A 27789-nucleotide genomic window follows, 5' to 3' on the forward strand; every position below is an offset into this window, starting at 1 on the left:
TCTTCACAAGGCCTTGAGGAAAGCATTGTCGTCGGACAAGTATCCTCTCCATTACTGTAAAAGATTGCCTTCACTTTACTGTTTGAGATTAACTCTTAGCTGCTTTGAGATTCGGGCTAGCGCAGGTAGAAGTATGAATGGGCTTTGAAATTCGTGCCAAGTTAAAATGAATGGTCCAAATCCAGTAATTGTAAAAGATTCCCTATTACAGTATGAGGGATGATGTGAATTCCATATTTTTGATGTCTGGTATCTCTTGTCTAGCTCTGTTTTCTCTTCTCTAATAGGTACATTAGTCTTGCGTAATCTCTCCATTGATGCAAACTTCATTTTTGTTGTTGTTGTTATTGTTATTAGCTTAAATAAATAGTAGCTAATGCACTGTTCATTTAATTACTTTTGTTACTATAATGGTGATTTCTTTTCAATTGATAATCTGATGTGCAAATTGATGGGATATACCACACTTTCTAAATTAGCAAATTTGCTTTAAAATAAAATATTTTTTTAATGACACACTGGCTAATTAATTAGTTCAAATACTTTTTCACTTATATGTAGCACTCTCACTCTCTTAATTGCAATTCATAATTAATTTTTGGGATGGAGTGATTTAGATATTATGAATCCCTTTATTGTTAAATTTAGTGGCATGGCTACTTTTAATTTCTAAATGTATTATGAGATAGAGATGATCTTAATATTCCTTTCGTTCTGTGTGTGGTACCTTTTCCTTTTGTTTTAGTTTTCTCTTTCGTAAATTTGAAGCTTAATTTAATAATTCCTAAGATGTGTAAAGCATAATTGCAAGACAAGGAAATGGTGAAATGCTCTTGCTTTTAGTAATGTGGATATCCATATGTTTTATTCTTTACTTCTTCTTTCCTCTTTGATGACATGGAAATTCTTTGCTTGAGAGACTAGCTACATACTCTTTCCACTTTTAAACCCCTTAACAAACCAAAAATTTTAAATTTACCATTCATTAAAAAAAAAGAAACTAGTTCACCACGAATTCTATAGAATTCAAAATTCACCATAGACGCAACTTCATGTTGCGTCCAAATATTGGGTGGGCCCCACATTTTTTTTTGGCCACTCAAGTTGGTTAAAAAAGAACAAGTTTTTGGATGCAAGACTCCACGTGAAGTTGTGTCCATGCTAAATTTTGAATTCTCACAAAATCGTGATTTTTTTATTTATCATTTTTTTAATGGTGAAAATAAAAGTTTCGTCTTAACAAACAATTAGATTTCTTTTCCTTACTTTATCATTTTTTTCCCTTTCTCTTTTTTTTTTTCCTCTTCCAAACAGGTTAAAAGAGGAAGATAGGTATATTATATAGGGGTATCTTTGTTTTACTTTTAAAAGAGAAAGAGAGGTATACTAGGAGTATTTTTATCTCTCTTTCTTCTACTTCTCTGTTCAGCAGGGTATCTTTTTGTACTTTTTTATTTATTTATTTTTCTTTAGAAATAGAGCAAGATATCTCCCTGTCTCCTCTCACTAGCACTTCTAGATTTTGGTAATTTCAGACAACTAATTTTCCTTATCTTACATATAGTTGAATTTGAGCATCAATTTTAGTGCTCAGTGTTAAGGGAGAATTACAAAAGCAGAACAACAAACTACAAAATAGAGAAACACATGGAATGCTAGAGCAACAACTTCTCTACTTTGGATCATATCTCTTACAAGGTAAAGATTTTATGTTGTCTTCAATCTTTCTGTGTTTTATTATAACCTTCTCTATTATTACTTTATTATTATTTTATTATAATTGTTACTATTATATATGTTCTATTACTTACGAGTGTTATTCAGTATTTCAAATGAGTTTAGTATGATTTTAGTGGTAATTTAATAGTGGAAGAGAGAACATTTAAATATTAATAAAATTCTAAAATTCTTATTGATATCAGACTATATTTTTATAATATGGGTTATTCAGTTCTTAGTGTGATTGCCCATAAAGAAAGAGAAAGAGGTTAATCACATCGGTCGAATTATAAGGCTTCAATTTGTTTTTATTACTTTTGTAGCCTATTATGTAATTTAGTGTTTTTTACAAATCGCTAGGACAATAGGAGTATTTTCTTTTTTTTTATCATAATTTAATATTTTTGTTTAGTAAATTTTCGTACAGCTTTTTTATTTGAACTTATTGACTAGAACAACAAGTATAGAAATATTCAATTAAATAATTTAAATGATCTACTAGAAGTAGGAAATGTATAAGAAATTTGTTTACTTTTTTATAATGGAATTTAAGGAAACTAATATTGTGCAGTAGTTGATGAAAGAGAGTCCAATGCTAGAAGAAAGATTATTCAGGGAAAAATTGACTATAAAATAACAAAAAATATAGTGTTATGTTAATAATAAATTTACGTTGTGTTAATATCAGTTGGCAATTTAAAATTCCACAATTTCAAATCAAACTATTTTAAACCGAATAGTTCAAATCAATTTTTTGTTCTCATTAAAGAAAATTTGTCAAACAATCTGGATATCACAACCGATTAATAGAAATGCAGTTGTTGACTTATCAAACTTACATATCAAAACAAATTCATGTTATTTAGAAATTATGTATCAGATTTCTCATTATCTTAAAATCAAGTTAGTGATAAACTTTAAATTCTTATTTTGATCTTAAACGAAAACTTTCATGTAAATTGAGAAAAAAACATTGCCTAAATGAATCATTTAATTAATTAATCCTATTATGTATTCTATCCAAGGAGCCAGTGTTGCAAAGTTGATCGGACCACTACTAAAACGCCTTAATCTACCCAAGGAGCAAGTTCCTGAATATTTAGAGATGGAAAATATCACCGAACAAATTAGCATAGAGGTTGAAAAGATCAAAAAAAAAAAAAAACCACACAATTGGTCCCAATAACCCACGCGTCCCATCCTAGCTTTCTTTCTCCTCTTCATACCGGAATTTTTTTCCTGGTCGTGATAGACAATGAAGTCATGTTTTTTTTTTTTTTTTTTTGCTTGTTTTGATAGACAATGAAGTCCCTTTTTTTTAGTTGTTTAGTCAGGGGTTAATATTTTTTGCTAAGCAGGACGTGATGGTATATAATGTCCCCTTGACATTATAAACTATCACATTTTTCTTACATATCGAATTTATCCATATTCCTTCCCTATTGTCGATATTTTAAATTTATTTTTCTATTAATAAAAATTTCAGCATATATGAGGGTGTCTGTCAAATTGCAGACCACCGTCTTTCTTTTTATACGTTTAGCTATTAATTATGCTTTTAATAAAGATACGACTATATCAAGAGCACACATTTTAATTAACAGCAATACAACGAAATTCATTAAAGCTTATAAAACCAAATGGATGAACCAATAAGGTTCTTCTTAAAAAGTAAAGATCACACGGCATGGACTAATCGAAGGACTTGGACTTGACTCGGCCTGACTCAGACAAAAAAACAAATAACTTGGCTGAGTCAATCCGATTCAACCGAGTTTTGATGAAAAAAATCATATGGGTGTGAAATTCAGACGACACAGCTCAGACCCGACCCATACTGTTCTGACTCAGCCGATTTTCCAATCCATGGTCCATTCATTACTAGTACCAGCAGGCTTATCACCATCGGCTTCCAGAGCCGGTACTAGCGGCGGGGGCATTTTACCCAGATAGTATGCTTGACGAGGAGCATATGATCTTTCAGATAGTTTGAGGCCTCCAGGACCGACCTCATGATGTAGGTGCTGTAGCCCCAACTGGCCTTGCCTTGACATGGCGAGAAAGTCATCAGATTCAAAGAAGCAGGGGTAGTGCTCGATCATTTGTAGGTGGTCCAATCCCGGATGGATAGAAACTGATACGTGGTCGGAGATCGACACAATGATGCCTTGCAGGTAGAATTGTATCACCTAGTTGTAGCCTCCCACTGGGAAGCGCTCTGACTCAATGCTGTCCATGTTGCTGATGCTTTTAATGATGCAGTAGTCAGTTATTTCAAATGTTTTCGACCCTGTGACGAACACCAGGGGCTCTGAGACCATTGCAATATTTAGACGAGAAATATATAGATTTATATATACTGATATTTGAGCCTTGGTTACGTTGTAGGATGAATTCATTGCAATTTTCTGAAGGTTCTTGCATTTATAGATAGATGGGTCATGAGTTGCCGCCTCAGAATTAATTACACAATATAAGTAATATAATCTCAGATGTTGAGGGATATTTATTGTCAAATCAATATCTTTGAATAAAGAAAATGACGATCAGGTTCCACACATACGGCGGTACAGATTTTAGAATATCAGACCGTTTGCTTACCTCTTTCTTATTGGAAATTGAATATCACTTAATTAGCAATTGATGCAACCTTTCGATTCACACTGTGACTGTCCTTTAATCTTAAAAACGATCCAGTTGACTAGACGAGGGAAATGCCTTGAGTCCACCACTCACAAGTCTCCAGGGAATAATAAGCAAAAAGGAACAGTGTGTCATTTAATAACTTAATTAGTTTAATTATTATTTAAATATTTTAATAGGCTGGCGTGCTTAGAGGTTAAAATAGGTCTAGTGTTCCATGGGGGGCGCTCCAAGCTCTAGCAATAAAGATACGCAGCTCGAATCTGAGGTACTGATCGTGGAGTATTATTTTTTATACTTTTCTAATTGGTTGTTCACTTTTAATTGACTCGCATATGCATTGGCATTTCTATTGATAGATCGAGTCCTTGAGAAAAAGGAATGCTGACTTAAAAGAATTAAGAACTAAGTTCGATAATTACAGAAATACAATTGAAAGGAAGCTCGAATCTGAGGTATTGACTATGGAGTATTATTTTTCATACTTTTTTAATTGCTTGTTCACTTTTGTTTGACTAGCATATGCATTGGTTTTTCTATTGGTAGATCGAGTCCTTAAGAAAAAAGAATGATGAATTACCAAAATTAAGAGCTGAGTTGGATAACAAAGTTAAAATTCAAAAGAAACACGAATCTGAGGTACTAATCGTGCAGTATTATTTTTTATACTTTTTTAATTGGTTGTTCACTTTTGATTGACTCACATATGCATTGGTTTTTCTATTGGTAGATTGAGTCTTTGAAGAGAAAAAATGATGAATTACCAAAATTAAGAGCTGAGTTGGATAACAAAGATAAAATTCAAAAGAAGCTCGAATCTGAGGTACTGATCGTGGAGTATTATTTTTCATACTTTTTTAATTTGTTGTTCACTTTTGATTGACTCACATATACATTGGTTTTTCTATTGGTAGATCGAGTCCTTAAGAAAAAAGAATGATGAATTACCAAAATTAAGAGCTGAGTTGGATAACAAAGATAAAATTCAAAAGAAACACGAATCTGAGGTACTAATCGTGGAGTATTATTTTTTATACTTTTTTAATTGGTTGTTCACTTTTGATTGACTCACATATGCATTGGTTTTTCTATTGGTAGATTGAGTCTTTGAAGAGAAAAAATGATGAATTACCAAAATTAAGAGCTGAGTTAGATAACAAATATGAAATTCAGAAGAAACTCGAATTTGAGGTACTGATCGTGGAGTATTATTTTGAATATTTTTTTAAATGGTTGTTCACTTTTGATTGACTCGCAAATGCATTGGTTTTTCTATTCATAGATCGAGTCCTTAAAAAGCAAGAATGATGAATTACCAAAATTAAGAGCTGACTTGGATAACAAAGATGCAGTTCAAAAGAAGCTCGAATATGAAGTACTGATCGTGGAGCATAATTTTTCATTATTTTTTAATTAGTTCTTCACTTTTGATTAACTCACATATGTATTGGTTTTTCTATTGATAGATCGAGTCCTTAAAAAGCAAGAATAATGAATTACCAAAATTAAGAGCCGAGTTGCATGACAAAGATGAAATTCAAAAGAAGCTCGAATATGAGGTACTGATCGTGGAGTATTATTTTTCATTCTTTTTTAATTGGTTATTCACTTTTGATTGACTCATAAATGGATTGGTTTTTCTATGGATAGATCGAGTCCTTAAAAAGCAAGAATGATGAATTACCAAAATTAAGAGCTGAGTTGGAAAACAAAGATGAAATTGAAAAGAAGCTCGAATATGAGGTACTGATCGTGGAGTATTTTTCGTTCTTTTTTAATTGGTTGTTTAGTTTTGATTGACTCATAAATAGAATGGTTTTTCTATGGATAGATCGAGTCCTTAAAAAGCAGGATTGATGAATTACCGAAATTAAGAGCTCAGTTGGAAAACAAAGACAAAATTGAAAAGAAGCTCGAATATGAGGTACTGATCGTGGAGTATTTTTTTCATTCTTTTCTAATAGGTTGTTCACTTTTGATTGACTCGCATATGCATTGGTTTTTCTATTGATAGATCGAGTCGTTAAAAAGCAAGATTGATGAATTACCAAAATTAAGAACTGAGTTGGATAACAAAGATGAAATTCAAAAGAAGCTTGAATATGAGGTACTGACAGTGGAGTATTATTTTTCATAATTTTTTAGTTGGTTGTTCGCTTTTGATTGACTCGCAAATGCATTGGTTTTTCTTTTGATAGATCGAGTCCTTAAAAAGCAAGATTGATGAATTACCAAAATTAAGAGCTGAGTTGGATAACAAAGATGAAATTCAAAAAAAACTTGAATATGAGGTACTGATCGTGAAGTATTATTTTTCATTCTTTTCTAATTGGTTGTTCCCTTTTGATTCACTCGCATATGCATTGGTTTTTCTACTGATAGATCGAATCCTTAAAAAGCAAGAATGATGAATCACCAAAATTAAGAGCAGAGTTGGATAACAAAGATGAAATTCAAAAGAAGCTCGAATATGAGGTACTGATCGGGGAGTACTATTTTTCATTCTTTTTTAATTGGTTGTTCACTTTTGATTGACTAGCATATGCATTGGTTTTTCTATTGATAGATCGAGTCCTTAAAAAGGAAGATTGATGAATTACCAAAATTAAGAGCTGAGTTGGATAATAAACATGAAATTCAAAAAAAGCTTGAATATGAGGTACTGATCTTGAGTATTATTTTTCATTCTTTTTTATTGGTTGTTCCCTTTTGATTCACTCACATATGCTTTGGTTTTTCTACTGATAGATCGAGTCCTTAAAAAGCAAGAATTATGAATTACCAAAATTAAGAGCTGAGTTGGATAACAAAGATGAAATTCAAAAGAAGTTCGAATATGAGGTACTGATCATGGAGTATTATTTTTCATTCTTTTCTAATTGGTTGTTCATTTTGATTGACTCGTATATGCAATGGTTTTTCTATTGATAGATCGAGTCCTTAAAAAGCAAGATTGATGAATTACCAAAATTAAGAGCTGAGTTGGATAACAAAGATGAAATTCAAAAGAACCTCGAATATGAGGTACTGATCGTGGAGTAGTATATTTTATACTTTTCTAATTGGTTGTTCCATTTTTGAATGACCCGCATATGCATTGGTTTATCTATTTATAGGTTGAATACTTGCATAATAAGAGTGAGTTACTGCAGACTAAGATTAATTAGTGTAGATGTTGTGTTTTTGATGCACTGGCAAGAATTGAGAGCCATATAATTATTTTTCATATATATTAAATTAGTTACTCAATTTTAATTGATCCACATATGCATTGGTTTCTCTATTGAAAGATTAAGAACATAGAAATCGAGAATGATGAACTGCAGACTAAGGAGAAGGGTTTGGAAGATGCATACAAGGAGTTGAATTCTACAGTCAAGGTACGTATAGCTTTGTATACCAGTATGAGGTTTGTTCAATTTAATTTTAATCAGTTCTAAGGTTGAAGTAAACAGAAAGAAAGGGAAAGGGAGTATGGCACGTTTTATATTTAAGTCCCACGGGAGTATGTTGCTAATAAATATAAATATAAATATTTCATAAAACTGTCCTTATTTGCATATATATAAATTTGAGACCAATTTACTTTATGAGTGTTGCTTTTACATGAAAAAAAAAATATACTTTTCAGTTATTTTAGTATCAAATCAAGTGGTCAAAAATGTTGAAAAAAGAATGCATTAAAATTAACTTAAAAACTCGCACAGTTGACCACTTGACTTGATACTAAATAAATTTGAAAAATTATAAATTTTCCATGTAACACAAAACTAATGAAATAGATGAGTTTGAACAGTTTGGATTCACCATTTGAAGTCAATTCGATTAGTTTTGGAGTTGGTGTTATGTAGGCTGAAATGACATTGATGTCATACTAGCAAGACTCTATAATGTGTATTTACTTTTCTTATCTCCCTTTGTTTCCTTAATTTTACATTTGTCCTCATAAATTATCAGAACTACTAATTAATATTAGAAAGTATATATGTTGGTAAAATGTTGTTCGCATTATTTAGTTTCTCCTAAAGCTAGATTAAATATTCGTATGCCAAATCAACAGCCATATCAGAAGAGAAGTTATAACACTTCCTCCAGTTCTATCCCGTGCCGTTCGTTAACACTTCCTCCAATTCTGATGCTTCTGGACCCACATTGCAGAGGGATTTACCATCAACGGTCACAGACAGCCCTTTAATAGCGGGGCCCAAACTCAGCGTCCCTGTTTCATTTAATTTCTGCCCATGCCATTGACCGTGCTGCCCGGTTTCTTCTCTGTTTCTCTCTGTCCTTCAACTGAGTGAAAATTAGAATCAATCCGCCCCAATTCATTATCCGCATATGGCATTTTCCTCCCCATGTGTGAATTAAGATTGTGAATTAGATCAGTGCTCTCCTGACTCAGATCATCTTCGGCTTTTCGTAACAAAACAGTTGCGCCTTGGAGAAAAATATGTTCAATTTAAACATGTCGATTGAAATATAAAAAATGGTTTATAGTGTTCAATATCATAACACGATTTTCATTAGTCAAATTAGATCTACTGTTACATAATGTGGTTTAATGGTTAGCATGTAAGTTTCATGCAATATACATTCCATAGCTTGTCCAATTTTATCCTATAATAATAACCTGCGTACCTTCCCTGTTGTCTAACATAAACCGAAATCAGCAGCCATGAAATATTATTTTTCACATGAACAAAAAAGTAAATAGTGTATAAGCTTCTAAACTTCAAAACCAATGCATATGTTTGCAAAATGGGATGTACAGTACCAGTTATTTTTCACATAAAATCTTCTTTACTTTCATTTCATATCTTAGTGTTTTTATCATTATTTTTATGTTGTTAATTAAATTAAGGGAATGCAAGTGCACGAAGAAGGCTTGTTGCAAGTCGAACATCACAATCCTTGTCCTATTCAGAGTTGCATGTCTTGATTGGGATTGCTTTAATCGTGTTTAACATTATCAAGGTTTAATTTTTTTTTTGCCTTCTCATCTCATCGAATCCTTAATTTCCAGCTTTTGACTTTATTTACTTTTGCAATTTGTATGTATTATTCAAAAGTAGCATATTTAATCTTTTGGTAGGAAGCAGCCAGCGCGCTAGAGTGATTGGAATTGCATGTTATCCGATGGATGTACTGTGTGTTATTAAATAAATTGATTTATGCATATCAAATTATTCACCTTTAATATATTTATACACCTATAATATGAGGTAGATTCGTCAGTCATCTAAACTTGATTTTTCATGTCATACAATTCAATTAATGTTACGTTATAATTTTGTGATTTAACTATTAATATTAACTTTTAGTATGGTTTAATTTTTCATTTCAGTTTTGATCTCACTTACATATATCATATAAAATTTAATAAAGTTGGTCAATTGTATATTGAGGGTTCAAATGCCTCATGCAAAAAATGTGCTCCGAGACCAAATTTTTTATTTTTTTTGAACGCCTCACTTACTATTTTTTTACTTGGGTAAAAAATTACAATTTCTAGACTATCTAAAATTACTGTCGAGAAATTGTAAGACAGAGAATTTGATCCGATGCCTATCAGGCCCCCTTTGTTCCCTTGTAAAAAAATGTTGAAATGTGAAAATTTTTCTGAGTGTGAAAAATGTATTGTGGATTGTGAAATTAAAATTGAAATGAATATAAATGATTTTTTGGTATTTAATTAATTTTTTTTTTCATTGTACCTAGCTGATTTGGTTTATAAAGCCAAAGCATGGATAGATGTGGGATACACTGACATAAAAAGAAAACTCCTTTATAAATAAAAACGAATACGGTGGCAATAAAAAGAGAACACCATAAATGAGAAAGAAATAAAGATCAACCAACACAAAAAGCTTCAACCAAATTGAAATACATATGAGTCTTTCAAATGCTGTTAACAACCTAATGTCAAAGTACAAAATGCTGTTAAAACAATATACTTAATAGCACCAACTCGACCATTCCTTCACATACCAATAATCTACAATTACAATGACTTGACCCTCACTACCTCTCTCTCTGTCTCTGGAATAGCAAAGGGTTCAAATCATAACAATTAGGAAATATTTTCAATGCCAAAAAAGGAGAAAGGAAAAAAACTCCAGAACTCACATTTCAATTTATCTTGGTCGAGTTATCATCGATCATATAAGCAGTTCCATGGGCACGACTAGTACAGGCAACAACATGTACGGTTCCTGTTGTAAGTGCCGGGGATATTTGATTGAAAAGGCCCAGGGAAAGGGTTAGTTGTGCCATGATTGACAGACAGGTGGGGTCTAAGGTACGGATTTGTGTGTACATTAAAATTGTAAATTGGTAAATTGAACGGACAAATCTTAATGTGGATCACACGGCTCAGATCAGACAAGAAAGGATGCATAAAAGTTGGATTTATTTTTAAGTGTTTATTTTTTTTGTTAATGATGTGAGAACTTGGATTATCTATATGACCAGAGTTTTTATTAATTTGAACTAGGGGTTTATTTTTTTTTTTTTTTTGAGAAAACCTGACAGAGGCTGTCGGTTGATTTTATAATAAAAACCGCAATCATACAAGGAATAATTTTATGGGCCTTAGCCCAGTACTGTGTGGCACAGTGCCATGCAATGCATGCACCTCCATACAGCCCTGCCTATCCATTACTCTCTGCATGCACTATCCTTGTCTTGAAAGTAATTTACAAAAACAAAAGAGCAAACGTAAATTTCAAGGAGTCTTTCTTCTTTCAATTTTTTCCCACAGCGTTGCTTCTCTGATTACCCACTGCGCAACCACATCTGGAGGAGTATGCTTGCCTTCAAAGATAGCATATTGCCCAACATGTTGCAGGAAACAACTGCTTCCAACGTGAATGTAGGCTTGGCCTTCTTTTGTGTAGATCCAAGGATCGTCTCCAAGTATCACAGATTGTGTCACCGGAATTGAGAATTCCGAAACCCACCCGTCCTTCAACCTTGTCCCAAATGGCCATTGCATAGGAACACTGGAAAAGCAAGTGTTGCAAAGACTCTAGATGGCTGGAAGGACATAGTGAGCAGAAGGCATCCTGACAGTTGAAATGCCTGTGCAACATGACCTCTTTAGTTAGGAATTTGTTCTGAAGCAGGAGGTAAACAAAGATCCTAACCGATGGAGGGATGTTAAATTGCCACAGTGATCTAAACTCAAATCTTGTCTGACCAGAACCACAAAGGACCCGATAGGCAGAAGCTGCACTGTAGAGCCCATTTGATTGCCATATCCAAACCAGGTTGTCAGACTGGTTGTTCAGGGATGGGAGCAGCAGTGGTAGGGTTATGCCTGAACGGATAGCTTGTTCCAGGGACCATGGATGATTCCGTTGTCTAGTACCCATTTCCAGAAGTGTTTCCGGGCCCCAATTATCATACCAAAAGGAGATCGATTCTCCATTTCCCACTTCCCAGGAGGTTGCGCATGAAAAAATTGTTTTAATTGAGATGAGTTGAGTCCAAAAAAAAGAACCTTTTTTTGACCATAAAAGTGGCCCCTGACGGTAATTTCCTTGCCATCTGATTGTGTAAATTACAGAAGACCACATAGAGCTGGGTTCTTTGTAACAAAAACTGTTGATTAATTAAGAGCACAATAATTATTTCCTTTCTTAATCAATATTTTAGATTTAGTAAACTTCGAAATAGAAACATTAATAATAAAGCATTTGCTTTTGATGGTTAAATATACAAATTAATTTAATGTTTTGATGGACAAATGTCTAATACAAGAGACGATATATTCAAGAACACGCACAACTTTATATATGAACTAACAATAATAAATCGAAATGGATGAACCAATAAGACTCAACAATTTTTTTCGGCCCAAACAAATAACTAACCAGGCCTGAGGCCCAATCCAAGGATGGGCAATTTACATGGATCAAGAGATAGACAACGGCCTAGACAATTGAAGTTATATATGAATTAAGAGGAATGCTCAAATGCTCCATTAATTTTGTAATCCAATGATGCCTCACAATTAAAGTTAATGTGACAGATCAATGCTCCTTTCAAGATTGTTGGAAAAATTAATGCGATGGTGGTTTCTAGATGTTGACAAGAGAAGACCTTTGATCAAGTCAACTGTCTTTTATGCTCATGTATGCTATTAAGTACACTGTCATTACTAAAAAAATATTAAGTTTACATGGTTGTATAGTAAAGATTACAGTCATTAAAAGCTTTGAATTTAAATAATTGAAAGTAGCAGTTAGATCCAGATTTAGAAAAAAAAATTAAAATTAATTTACAAGTTTAGAGACTTCAAACAAATGCTTTACTAAATTATGTTTTGTAAACTTGGTGATGAATAATTTACATACTTAAAAAGTAGTTCCAGTTAGTTGCTAGTCATGTAAAGTCGACATTGACCTTCTAGAAGTGGTCCCGGTCAAAACGGTTAGCCTGAGAATTTACAGATTTGAAGTACCCACTTTACATACTTGTGAAATTTACAGATTTTGGTGCAAAAGTAGTCTTAAAAGTACTCGATTTATAAATAATAATAATGATTAATTTCATTATCACCACTAGAACTGTCCCACCATTCATTTGGTTTGCAGCTGAAAAAATAAACGGTCCAACTTTTGACACATCTCTTTAATTGACTTGACTAACGACTAAACAAGAAAAATTACCTAATTCCTTTGTGAAAATTAATTTTTTTTCGCCTATACGTACTACGTAAATAGATCGGTTTCAACGTATTGAATTTGTCCTTTGAAACCAATCAAAAATAATAGATTCAGGAGTTATGCGCCCTAAGTTTCTCCATATTAAAATCACTGTTTTTCATAAAATTCTCAACCATCCAAAAAAAAAAGTGATTTTGTACCTATCTAAAAAAATAATATTTATTCTTTAAAAAAACTTAAAATTTGGCAGTCAAACACATTTTAATACGGATATCATGTGAAATGATTCTAATCGATTGTTTGAATATTAAAAATAATGATAAAGATGTGAGGTATGATTGAGACAGAGAAAATATTCCAAAATTTTTCAAGGTGTAAATATATTAGAATGTATGCATCTCCAGCTCTATACGTTAGACATTATTCATTCCCAAGTTAATCTTTTCTTGCATGGCTCGCAATTTTTCTCCTTTGCATTGTTGCATCCTCGTTCTTGGATGTTTGCTTTATTCTCATTCTTCACAAGTCCTCGAGGAAAGCATTGTTGTCGGACAAGTAAACTCTCCATTACTGTAAAAGATTGCCTTCACTTTACGGTTTGAGATTAACTCTCAGCGGCTTTGAGATTCGGGCTAGAATAATCTATCCATTGATGCAAACTTCATTTTTGTTGTTGTTGTTGTTGTTGTTGTTATTATTAGCTTAAATAAATAGTAGCTAATGCATGGTTCAATTAATTTCTTTTGTTACTACAATGGTGATTTCTTTTAGATTGATAATCTGATGGGATGTACCACAGTTTCTAAATTAGCAAAATTGCTTTAAAAGAAAACGTTTTTTAATGACACACTAGCTAATTAATTAGTTCAAATACTTTTTCCCTTATATGTAGCACTCTCACTCTCTTAATTGCAATTCATAATTAATTTTTGGGATGAAGTGATTGAGAAATTATGAACCCCTTAATTGTTAAATTCAGTGACGTGGCTACTTTTAATTTCTAAATGTTTTATGAGATAGAGATTATCTTAATATTCCTTTCGTTCTGTGTGTGGTACCTTTTCCTTTTGTTTTAGTTTTCTCTTATGTAAATTTGAAGCTTAATTTAATAATTCCTAAGATGTGTAAAGCATAATTGCAAGACAAGGAAATGATGAAATGCTCTTGCTTTCAGTAATGTGGATATCCATATGTTTTATTCTTTACTTCTTCTTTCCTCTTTGATGATATATAAATTCTTTGCTTGAGAGACTAGCTACATACTCTTTCAACTTTTAAACCCCTTAACAAACCAGAAATTTTAAATTTACCATTCATTAAAAAAAAATAAACCAATTCACCACGAATTCTATAGAATTCAAAATTCACCATAGACGCAACTTCATGTTGCGTCCAAAAATTTGGTGGGCCCCATATTTTTTTTGTTCACTCAAGTTGGTTAAAAAAGAAGAAGTTTTGGGATGCAAGACTCCATGTGAAGTTGCGTCCATGCTAAATTTTGAATTCTCACAAAATCGTGATTTTTTTATTTATCATTTTTTTAATGGTGAAAATACAAGTTTCGTCTTAACAAACAATTAGATTTCTTTTCCTTACTTTATCATTTTTTTCTCTTTCTCTTTTTTTTTTCCTCTTCCAAACAGGTTAAAAGAGGAAGATAGGTATATTATATAGCGGTATCTTTCTTTTACTTTTAAAAGAGAAAGAGAGGTATATTAGGGGTATTTTTTTTTCCTCTTTTTATTTTACTTCTCTGTTCAGCAGGGTATCTTTCTCTACTCTTTATTTATTTCTTTTTCTTTAGAAATAGAGCAAGATGTCTCCCTCTCTCCTCTCACTAGCACTTCTAGATTTTGGTAATTTCATACAACTAATTTTCCTTTTATCTTACATATAGTTGAATTTGAGCATCAATTTTAGTGCTCAGTGTTAAGGGAGAATTACAAAAGCAGAACAACAATCTAGAAAATAGAGAAACACATGAAATGCTAAAGCAACAACTTCTCTATTTTGGATCATATCTCTTACAAGGTAAATATTTTATGTTGTCTTGAATCTTTCTGTGTTTTATTATAACCTTCTCTATTATTACTTTATTATTATTTTATGATAATTGTTACCATTATATATTTTCTATTACTTACGAGTGTCATTTAATATTGCAAACGATTTTAGTATGATTTTAGTGGTAGTTTAATAGTGGAAGAGAACATTTAAATATTCTTAAAATTCTAAAATTCTTATTGATATCAGACTATATCTTTATAATATGGGTAATTCAGTTCTTAATGTGATTGCCCATAAAGAAAGAGATAGAAATTAATAACATCAGTGTGGAATTATAAGGCTTCAATTTGTTTTTATTAGTTTTGTAGCCTATTATGTAATTTACTGTTTTTTACAAACCGCAAGGACAATAGGAGTATTTTCTTTTTTTATCATAATTTAATATTTTTGGTTAGTAAATTTTCGTACAACAGTAAATAATTTTCTTACAGCTTTTTTATTTGGACTTATTGACTAGAACGACATGTATAGAAATATTCAATTAAATAATTTAACTGATCTACTAGAAGTAGGAAATGTATAAGAAATAATTTGTTTACTTTTTTATAATGAAATTTAAGGAAACTAATATTGTGCAGTAGTTGATGAAAGAGAGTTCAATGCTAGAAGAAAGATTATTCAGGTGCAAAATTGACTATAAAATTACATAAAATATATAGTGTTATGTCAATAATAAATTACGTTGTGTTAATATCAGTTGCCAATTTAAAATTCCACAATTTCAAATCAAACTATTTTAAACTGAATAGTCCAAATCAATTTTTAGTTCTCATTCAAGAAAATTTGTCAAACAATCTGAATATCACAACCGATTAATTATCGAAATGCAGTTGCTCACTTATCAAACTTACATATCTAAACAAATTCATGTTATTTAGAAATTATGTATCAGATTTCTCATTATCTTAAAATCAAGTTAATGATAAACTTTAAATTCTTATTTTGATCTTAAACGAAATCTTTCATGTAAATTGAGAAAAAAACATTGCTTAAATAAATCATTTAATAAATTAATCCTATTAGTAAACTATCTAAAGCCTTAATTAACAAAACTAAAACACAAATAATGACATAAAAGTATAGATTTTGAAGAAACATATTAATTTCAACAATTTTTCATTATGTTTGTTATCATTTGTTCATCCTTTTTAACATCAACAATAGACAAAATCGTTATTTCTTAGATTAAAGAAATTAACCATTGCAATGCAACTATCAAAAGGGAGCCAGTGTTGCAGAGTTGGCCGGACCACTACTAAAACGCCTTAAACTAGCCAAGGAGCGAGTTTCTGAAAATTTAGAAATGGAAAATATCATCGAACAAATTAGCATAGAGGTTGAAAAGACATAAAAAAAAACCACACGACTGGTCCCCATAACCCACACGTCCCGTCCCTTTCTTTCTTCTCTTCATACAGGAATTTTTTTTCATGGCCGTGATAGACAATGGAGTCCTTTTTTTCTTTTTTTTCGCTATTTAGTTAGGGGTTAATCTTTTTCGCTAAGCATGACGTGATGGTATATAACGTCCCCTGGATGTTATAAACTATCATGTTTTTCTTATATCTCAAATTTCTCCATATCCCTTCTCTATTAATAAAAATTTCGGCATATATATGAGGGTGTCTGTCAAATTGCAGACCACCGTCTTTCCTTTTTATACGTTTAGCTATTTATTAATGCAACCTTTTGACTCACACTGTGACTGTCCTTTGATCTTAAAAACGATCCAGTTGACTAGACGAGGAAAATGCCTTGAGTCCACCACTCACAAGTCTCCAAGGAATAACCAAAAAAGAATTAAAGTAGCAAGTCATTTATATATCTTATTAGGACAGTGTGTCATTTAATAACTTAATTAGTTTAATTATTATTTAAATATTTTAATAGGACGGTGAGTTTAGAGCTTAAAATAAGTTTAATGTTCAGTCAAAACCTTCCAATTCAAGTTATATATGAATTGGTTTTTAAATTATAAATGTTAAAACCGAGTATGAAAACACAAATTATTAAAAAAAACGTGTATAATTCGTATTTATTTATAAAAAGTACCAATCAATTTTAAATTTGAATTCAAATGAAGCACTACATTAACAAATATACCAAAAACACTAAACTAAATTTCAAAAATATATAAATTAAAACAACACATCAAAAACATTACATTTTCCAATATAATTAAATTTACAATTACATTAAACAAATTGTTAAATGAACAATATTCTAACTAAAAAAACATGTAAATATAACATAAAACTCAAGGTCTAAGACTTTATACATTTACATGATCAATATCTAAGAAAAACTACAGTTAAACAAAATAAAATATATAAAAACTTCATCAAAACCTGAAAAATGCAGTTATGCCTATAGGTTATAATGATTACAGATCTCCTCGCAAGCTTTCTGAATTAGGATAGAACACTGAAAATCAAACACTTGAGTGAAGGGTTACATCCGTTTGAAGTTTCTTCATCCTCTATCGCCTTCTCAGTGAAGATATCGCCTCCCTTGACTTACTTCTCGCCTTAGCATCATTTGTTTGGAGGAGTTGCCTCAAAGGAATATATATGTACTTGGAAGAGATGTTTTAGATATGAGAGACATGTCTTAGAAAAAGATAGATAGAGATGCTTTATAACAGAAGGGCATGGGATCGATGACGTGAAATTTTTTCCATTTCTTTTATCACACATGGATCATACAAAAATATGTGTATGAAAATTGAAGCTCATTTTCGGAGCGCACCTTCTTGCTTTACACATTAATGAAAATTTTGAGAAAATGTATATGATGTACCTTAGTTGATTCATGTTTTTGCGGTAGTGACACTTCGCAAAATATTTCATTAATTCGGAGTCATAATTGAGAAAATGTTTTTGCCGACCATCTATACAAAAAAAGGAAACTTACCTTGTGTAGTCTTATGCATATTCATTTAGTACGTACGGGAGGATTCTTGGAATTAAAGCCAAAAGAGGAGAACTTGTACGCCGTATTATCATATATATTATTAATATTAGTACCTCAGACAAGAGTATGACGAAGAAATGGTTGTCTAGGGTATTCTCATTGCTCGAATAATAAAAAATTAAATGTGCTAATACAAGATTTTGCAATTTGCATTGGTGTCTATGCAAAAATGCAGCAGATGCAACTAGTTTTTTATTATTATTAATTATATCATTTCGTGGACGGAGATGACATGCTTTTGCGTGTCTAATTAATTACATCATTGCGTGTTTAATTGCATCAAGTATATATTCATCCAGGAACCTCTAAGCCTACAAAACAAAGCAATCAACAAATACAGCAATAACTCCATCGTCGCTAGTGTGCTCAAATTTTTCCCGAAATGGTATGTGCTATCTTTTATATATAGATGTCAAAATGAAGGTTTTCTATGAAAAATGAGTGTTCAGAAACTAATTAGCGAGAAATTCCTCTAATTCATTAATCATCTTTAAAATTCCTTTTGCGCACTGTGTGATTTAATGAAGGCATCAACTCAAGTTGTCATAAAGAAGGTCGGGCCAGTTGGTGGGACTGGTGGGGTAGTGAAAGATATGAATATCAGTGGTGTCAATCGCATTATTAAGATCAGTGTTCACTATGGTTCTGTTATTGACTGTCTTACTGTACGTTTTCTACATGATAACGGTGAGGAAAGTACAGAGGTGTGGGGTCTAAAAGGAGGAGATCTGGTAGAGGTACCACCTTTTTTAATTTTTTAAACTAATAAAATTCCAACTCTGTGAGCGAGAAGTGGAAAGTCTTATTTCTTGGTAAAGCAAATTGTCCACATTGATCCATTACTTGTGATAACAATAGAGGAAGAATGTAGTGAAATGCAGGACATGTTATCCTACTGTTAGCAGGACCACTTGAACTGATACTGATAATTGTACCAATGGGGCTTCTTAAGTGATGAAAAACAAAATAATATAGTGACCAAGGATTTTTCTATGAAATTTGGAAGGAAAAATATAAAAGTAACCATTAAGTGTTGATTAATGTAGCCACCAAAAGGATATTGATGATATATGTTATATGCTCTTTGTCTTGTAGTTCAATCTTGAAGATTCTGAGTACATTACCTCCGTTAAAGGCCACTATGGTGCATCCACGAGAGGTATAATTGTTCTGAGATCACTTAAATTTGAGACAAACATGAGATCTTTTGGACCATATGGTACAGGAGGGGAATTACCCTTTGAACTTCCAGCAATTAGTGGTCAAATTATTGGTTTCCATGGACGCTCAGGATGGTATCTTGATGCACTTGGAGTTTACGTCAAGGTGTGTAATAAAAGTATTATTATTGATAATAAACATCTCTATTTTATCTGTTCTAAAATCCATTTGAAATCAAGTAACAGACCATTTCATAAAATATTCTACATTATTAAAATGTTAAACAAAATACACCTTCAGATTTGTAAACAAAACAAAATTCTTGGACCCAAATATATATCATATCATGCTCCCATTCTCTTCCCTCTCGTTTACTTCCACCTTGTATTGTCTAATAGAAAATGTATCCAGGTACTTGTCTTCTTAACTTGTATTCATTTCCTCCATTTAGAAATTAATAACTGCAATTTACTTCACCCAGGACACAGAAGAAAGCATCAAGAAAGAACTTGAGGATTGCAAGCAGGTCTCTTTTTCTCACCATATTCCCGCAAATATATTTCTTACATTGTTTAATGAGTCACTTAGAGATTGTCAATATTGATTTTTCTCTCTTTTGGACACAGAATTTGAAACAAACAGAGGCCAACTATTTGAAGCTAATGCAAAATTTAAGAGCTGAGTTGGATAACAAAAATGAAATTCAAAAGAAGCTCGAATCTGAGGTACTGATCGTGGAGTTTTATTTTTCATATTTTTTTAATTGGTTTTCACTTTGATTCCCTCGCAAATGCATTGGTTTTTCTATTGATAGATCGAGTCCTTAAAAAGCAAGAATGATGAATTATCAAAATTAAGAGCTGAGTTGGATAACAAAGACAAAATTCAAAAAAAACTCGAATCTGAGATATTGATCGTGGAGTTTTATTTTTCATACTTTTTTTAATTGGTTTTTCACTTTTAATTGACTCGCATATGCATTGGTTTTTCAATCGATAGATCGAGTCCTTAAAAAGCAAGAATTATGAATTACCAAAATTAAGAGCTGAGCTAGATAACAAAGATGAAATTCAAAAGAAGCTCGAATCGGAGGCACTGATAGTGGACTATTATTTTTCATGCTTTTTGAATTGGTTTTTCACTTTTGATTGCCTCGCATATGCATTGGTTTTTCTATTGATAGATCAAGTCCTTAAAAAGTAAGAATGATGAATTACCAAAATTAAGAGCTGAGTTGGATAACAAAGATGAAATTCAAAAGAATCTCGAATCTGAGGTACTGATTGTGGAGTATTATTTTTCATACTTTTTTAATTGGTTGTTCACTTTTGATTCACTCGCACATGCATTTGTTTTTCTATTGATAGATCGAGTCTTTAAAAAGCAAGACTGATGAATTACCAAAATTAAAAGCTGAGTTGGATAACAAAGATGAAATTCAAAAGAAGCTCGAATTTGAGGTACTGATCGTGGAGTATTATTTTTCATACTTTTTAAATTTATTGTTCACTGTTCATTGACTCGCACATGTATTGGTTTTTTATTGATAGATCGAGTCCTTAAAAATCAAGAATGATGAATTACCAAAATTAAGAGCTGAGTTGGCTAACAAAGATGAAATTCAAAAGAAGCTCGAATCTGAGGTACTGATCGTGGATCATTATTTTACATACTTTTTAAATTTTTTGTTCACTGTTGATTGACTCGCACATGTATTGGTTTTCTATTGATAGATCGAGTCCTTAAAAATCAAGAATGATGAATTACCAAAATTAAGAGCTGAGTTGGCTAACAAAGATGAAATTAAAAAAAAACTCGAATCTGAGGTACTGGTTGTGGAGTATTATTTTTCATACTTCTTTAATTGGTTGTTCACTTTGGATTGACTCGCATATGCATTGGTTTTTCTATTGATAGATCGAGTCTTTAAAAAGCAAGAATGATGAATTATCAAAATTAAGAGCTGAGTTGGATATCAGAGATGAAATTCAAAAGAAACTCGAATCTGAGGTACCGATTTTGGAGTATTATTTTACATACTTTTTGGATTTGTTGTTCACTGTTCATTGATTCGCTTATGCATTGGTTTTTCTATTGATAGATCGAGTCCTTAAAAAGCAAGAATGATGAATTACCAAAATTAAGAGCTGACTTGGCTAACAAAGATGAAATTCAAAAGATGCTCGAATCTGAGGTACTGGTTGTGGAGTATTATTTTTCAATCTTTTTTAATTGGTTGTTCACTTTTGATTGACTCGTCTATGCATTGGTTTTTCTATTGATAGATCGAGTCCTTAAAAAGCAAGAAAGGTGAATTACCAAAATTAACAACTGAGTTGGATAACACTGATGAAATTCAAAAGAATCTCGAATCTGGGGTACTGATTGTGGAGTATTATTTTTCATACTTTTTTAATTGGTTGTTCACTTTTGATTCACTCGCATATGCATTGGTTTTTCTATTGATAGATCAAGTCTTTAAAAAGCAAGAATGATGGATTACCAAAATTGAGAGCTGAGTTCGATTATAAAGATGAAATTCAAAAGAAGCTCGAATCCGAGGTACTGATCGTGGAGTATTAGTTTTCATACATTTTTAAATGGTTGTTCACTTTTGATTGACTCGCATATGCATTGGTTTTGCTATTGATAGATCGAATCTTTAAAAAGCAAGAATGATGAATTATCAAAATTAAGAGCTGAGTTGGATAACAAAGATGAAATTCAAAAGAAGTTCAAATCTGAAGTACTGAACATGGAGTATTATTTTACATACTTTTTAAATTTGTTGTTCACTGTTGATTGAGTCGCATATGCATTGTTTTTCTATTGATAGATCGAGTCCTTAAAAAGCAAGAATGATGAATTAACAAAAAGGGCTGAGTTGGACAACAAAGATGAAATTCAAAAGAAGCTCGAATCTGAGGTACTGATCGTGGAGTATGATTTTTCATACTTTTTTAATTAGTTGTTCACTTTTATTTGATTCGCATATGCTTTGGTTTTTCTATTAATAGATCGACTCCTTAAAGAGCAAGAAGGATGAATTGTCAAAATTAAGAGCTGAGTTAGATAACAAAAATGAAATTCAAAAGAAGCTCGAATCTGAGGTACTGATCGTGGAGTATTAGTTTTCATACTTTTTTAATTGGTTGTGCACTTTTGATTGACTCGCATATGCATTGGTTTTTCAATTGATAGATCGAGTCCTTAAAAAGTAAGAATGATGAATTACCAAAATTAAGAGCTGAGTTGGATAACAAAGATGAAATTCAAAAGAAGCTTGAATCTAAGGTACTGATCGTGGAGTATTATTTTTCCTACTTTTTTAATTGGTTGTTTACTTTTGATTGACTCGCATATGCATTGGTTTTTCTATTGATAGATCGAGTCTTTAAAAAGCGAGAATGATGAATTATCAAAATTAAGAGCTGAGTTGGATAACAAAGATGAAATTCAAAAGAAGCTCGAATCTGAGGTACTGATCATGGAGTATTATTTTTCATACTTTTCTAATTGGTTTTTTAGTTTTGATTGACCCGCATATCCATTGGTTTATCTATTGATAGATTGAGTTCTTAACAAACAAGGAGGATGAATTACCAATATTGAGAGTTGAGTTGGATAACGAAGATGAAATTTAAAAGGAGCTCAAATATGAGGTACTAATCATGGAGTATTATTTTCCATTGTTTTCTAATTGGTTGTTCCCTTTTTGAATGACCCACGTATGAATTCCTTTATCTATTTATAGATTGAATACCTGAAAAACAAGAATGAGTTAGTGCAGACTAAGTTTAATTAGTATAGAGGTCGTCCTTTTGATGCACTCGCAAGAATTGAGAGCCATCTTATTTTTCATAGTTTTTAAATTAGTTACTCAGTTTTGATTGATCCACATATGCATTGTTTTCTCTATTGAAACATTAAGAACATAGAAATCAAGAATGTGGAACTGCAGACTAAGGAGAAGGGTTTGGAAGGTGCAAACAAGGAATTGCTACAGTCAAGTTACGTATAGCTTTGTATACCAGTATGAGGTCTATTCAATTTATTTTTAATCAGATCTAAGGTTGAAGTAAACAGAAAGAAAGGGAAAGGGAGTATGACACGGTTTATATTTAAGTCCAACGGGTGTATGTTGTTAAGAAATATAAATATAAATATTTCATAAAACTGTCCTTATTTGCATATATATAATGTTTATTTGCTTTTGTTATATCCCTTAGTTTCCTTAATTTTGCATTTGTCCTCGTAAATTATCAGAACTACTAATTAATATTAGAAAGTATATATGTTGGTAAAATGTTGTTCGCATTATTTAGTTTCTCCTAACGCTAGATTAAATATTTGTATGCCAAATCAGCGGCCATGTCAGAAGAGCAGTTATAACAGTTCCTCCAGTTCTATCCCTTGCCGTCCGCTAACACTTCCTCTAATTCTGACGCTTCTGGACCCACATTGCAGCGGAATTTACCCTCAACGGTCACGGACAGCCCTTTAATAGCGGGGCCCAAACTCAGCGTCCCTGTTTTATTTAATTTCTGCCCAAGCCATTGACCGTGCTGCCCGGTTCCTTCTCTTGCTCTCTCTGTCCTTCAACTGAGTGAAAATTAGAATCAATCCGCCCCAATTCATTCTCCGCATATGGCATCTTCCTCCCCATGTATGAACTAAGATTATGAATTAGATCAGTGCTTTGCTTACTCAATTGAAAACAGTTGCGCTTCTGAGAAAAATATGTTCAATTCAAACATGTCGATTGAAATATAAAAAATGGTTTATAGTGTTTAATATCGTAACACGATTTTCATTTGTCAAATTAGATCTACTGTTACATCATATGGTTTAATGGTTAGCATCTGGGGTACCTGTAACATTTCGTAAAAATACGTATAAGTAATAAATAACTAAAAAAAATATACAAAATGTTTGGAATGTATCTTTTAATAAAATAGGTAACAATTAACGAACAAATAGTATTTTATGAATAGACAAGCAAGAAAAAAATTAAGTGAAATTAAAGTGAAATGTGAACAATGGATTATATGAAAATATATTTAACCAAGATAAAGTATATATAATGAGATATTTAGAAACAAATATTTGAAATTTAGCATTGACACGAGATGAATGTTATGGAAAACTAGTACTTCAAAATATTTATAATTTTCTTTTAAATATTTGGACTCATTTGCAATGTTTGAAAAATTAAAGGACAATTATGTGAAAATGCAAAGTTAAAAATAAAAATAAAAAGAGTAGGATGTGGCACTAAGGCCACGCGGCCCCTGGAGAGTGATACACCCTCCCCTTAATTCCCTCTTAATTAAGAGGTCATCTTTCTCCCATAAATGAAAGAAAAAGAGAAAAAAAAAATAGAAAGAAAGGAATAAAAGAAGAGAGGCTTTCTTCCGTCTTGATAAACTTGTGATAAAATTTCTATAATGAATGTTCTTCCTCTCTCTCAACGCATATAAAATGATTATTGGTATTTCTCTCTTGATTGGTTTTTCTCATCTATATATATGTCTTGATTATAACCTCTGAAAAGTAAACAAGAAAGCCTTGGTAATATGCAAGTTGAGTTCAAAGAATTGATAGCACCGTGTTAGGATTTGGTTCACTTGCTTTGCTGGCTATGATACGGTTGTGACATTAAGGATGTTATTTAGACTATGGTATTGATCGGTAGCAATCATTCTTTGGTATATATTGGTGCATAAACTTTGAGTTGCCAGTTCTAATTGCAAGAAAAGAATAAATAAGGATAAAATCTATAAAGTTTCTATGCTTGAGAAATATTTCCTGTCAGAGGGTTATATAACAAAATGAAGAATTAATTAGTAAATAATGCTATTAATTAAAAGTAAATAACAGATACCCGTAGATTGATTACTAGTGTGTGTGTGTCTATATATATATATATATAGGGCACGGCTAAATTGCTGCCGGCAGCATTTCAGCCGGAGGTACTGCCGGAGCTTTTTTTATTTTCTGATGTCTAAACAACAAATCTAAACCATTAGATGTTTAATCTATATTATAATCTACTTGGAGACCAAATTTTACATTTTTTGGAATTTTTTTACTATTTATTAAGCTGTTTTGAAAACCGCTGATTTCAATGCTGCAGAAATTTACTGAAATCAGCAGTTTTCAAACCAGCTTAATAAATAGTAAAAAAATTCCAAAAAATATAAAATTTGGTCTTCAAGTATATTATAATATAGATTAAACATCTAACAATTTAGATTTGTTGTTTGGACATCAAAAAATAAAAAAAGCCCCGGCAGCACCTCCGGCTAAAATGCTGCCGGCAGCAATTTAGCCGTGCCCTATATATATATATATATATATATATATATATGTATGTATGTATGTATGTATGTATGTATGTATGTAAATTGTTTAGTAATAATAATGATGTAAGTCATAATCAAGAAAATATTATTATGCTATAGGCATTGATACTGTAATTGAAACTGAATTACATGTAAGTCTGACTGTCATATTGATATGGTTTATCGATTGCTTGATTCTTATTGTAAATGATTGATTGAGACCATAATGACTTAATTGAATGAATATGAAATACTGAAATCCTTGAACCTCCATATAGTGGAGAAAAAGGATTAATATATCGTAAAGTCTAGCTAGCTACTAGACTTTACTCCAGGACCTTTATGCGCATATGGTGAATGGCCCCAACTGAATCCAGTACCGGTTGGATAGGGGATATTGAATAAATGTGAATTGTGATTGTGAAACTAATGAACTGTGGTAACTGTCTTATCATTGATTTTCTTTTCGATAATGATAGTATTGTAATATTGTTTCCGTATTGGTTCTGTTAACAATATGTCAGAATAGTTAGAATGGTATAAGCCCTAACACGACAGATACATGTTATAGTATCTTTCTGTGTTACCAGACTATAAATTGTAAAGTTAAGAAACCAAATGTTACCAGACTTAGTGGTTCTAAAGATAGGTCCCAAACGTTACCTAACTTTATGGTTTAAAAGAGTTTGACTCAAACCATTTATGCTGATAAAATTCTTAGAGTTCTGATTTACTTATGAAATATTTGTTATTCAATTGGATATTGTTATTAAACATTTGCATTCGTCATTATGAAATAAACTGGTTGTTTCTCGTTCAGTGATTCATTCTGAATATGAATTTACTTCGAATCCAATAATCTGAGTGGCAATTAGCACTGAGAAATAATTTATTATTTCTCACTCGTTTCCCCTTGTGGGTTACAGGTTTATTATACAAAGATAAAGAGCGCTTCCGGGTAATTGACAGCAGGGCCACCTAAAGGTATGGGATTTGGGTTTATTATATCTGACCGGGTGCAGAGAATATATCTCTAGCATCATCCACTATAAAATGTCAGATAATTATTGTAAATAAATTGGGATGTGGCAAAAATAATGGATGCTATTGGCAATGCATAAAAAAATTCATGCCTTATGTTACGTATATTGTTATGGTAAATAGACGCTACAGGAACTGTCGCGCCTCCGGATTGGGGGTGTGACAGTACCTTCCCCTGTTGTCTAACATAAACCGAAATCTTAAGAGAAACTTTCAAATCACATTTTTGTAGTATAATTTAGAAGAAAAACACTCCATGAATGCATCTAGTTATGTAATCATCAGATTATTGTATAATTGTCTTCTGATGCAGATATATATATTTATATAGAATAATAGATATATAGAGTAATATAGTTTGCAAGATTTGACCATTCACTTTCTATTCTGTTGAACTTTTTGAGTCCATGAAATTTTTTTTTTTACATGAACAAAAAAGTAAATAGTGTATAAGTTTCTAAACTTCAAAACCCTAGTTTGATGAGGAAATTAATTACAATGGTTGTTATGTTTGCAAAATGGTATGTACAGTACCAGTTATTTTTCACATAAAATCTTCTTTTCTTTGATTTCATATCTTACTGTTTTTATCATTATTTTTATATTGTTAATTAAATTAAGGGAATGCAAGTGCAGGAAGAAGGCTTGTTGCAAGTCGAACATCACAATCCTTGTCCTATTCGGAGTTGCATGTCTTGGGATTTCTTTAATCGTGTTTAAAATTATCAAGGTTTAATTTGTTTTTGCCTTATCATATCATCTACTCAATGTCCAGCTTTTGACTTTGTTTAATTTTGCAATTTGTATGTATTGTTCAAAAGTAGCATTTTGTTTGTTTAATTTTGCAATTTGTGGGAGGCAGCGAGCTAGAGTGATTGGGATTGCATGTAATCCGATGGATGTACTGTGTGTTATTAAATAAATTGATTTATGCATATCAAATTATTCACCTTTAATATATTTATACACCTATAATATGAGGAAGATTCATCGGTCATCTAAACTTGATTTTCCATGTCATAAAATTCATTTAATGTTACGTTATAATTCTGTGATTTAATTATTAATATTAACTATTAGTATAGTTTAATTTTTCATTTCAGTTTTGATTTTGTGATTGGCAATTTTGATCTCACTTACATCATACAAAATTTAGTAATGTTGGTCAATTG

At 31.6% G+C, this 27789-nt stretch overlaps 1 protein-coding gene and 1 long non-coding RNA gene across 2 annotated transcripts; both read left to right on the forward strand.

The window, feature by feature from the left end:
• The first annotated feature begins 1621 nt into the window (after positions 1 to 1621).
• Positions 1622 to 21217, forward strand: LOC144554384 (horcolin-like). Its single transcript, XM_078302705.1, has 9 exons — positions 1622 to 1698; positions 18371 to 18456; positions 18599 to 18808; positions 19167 to 19397; positions 19714 to 19758; positions 19859 to 19957; positions 20783 to 20875; positions 20966 to 21058; positions 21212 to 21217. Exons 2-9 carry the CDS (start codon positions 18454 to 18456, stop codon positions 21215 to 21217), a joined length of 780 nt encoding a protein of 259 aa, XP_078158831.1. The 5' UTR covers positions 1622 to 1698; positions 18371 to 18453.
• Positions 21218 to 22615: 1398 nt separating this feature from the next.
• On the forward strand, positions 22616 to 27377 carry LOC144554624 (uncharacterized). The gene is made up of 3 exons (XR_013511668.1): positions 22616 to 22710; positions 22802 to 22894; positions 27239 to 27377. It is a non-coding gene; the product is annotated as an uncharacterized LOC144554624 (long non-coding RNA).
• Positions 27378 to 27789: the final 412 nt, after the last annotated feature.

The sequence above is a fragment of the Carex rostrata genome, chromosome 5 (assembly GCF_964058835.1).
Source record: "Carex rostrata chromosome 5, lpCarRost1.2, whole genome shotgun sequence".
NCBI lineage: Eukaryota > Viridiplantae > Streptophyta > Magnoliopsida > Poales > Cyperaceae > Carex > Carex rostrata.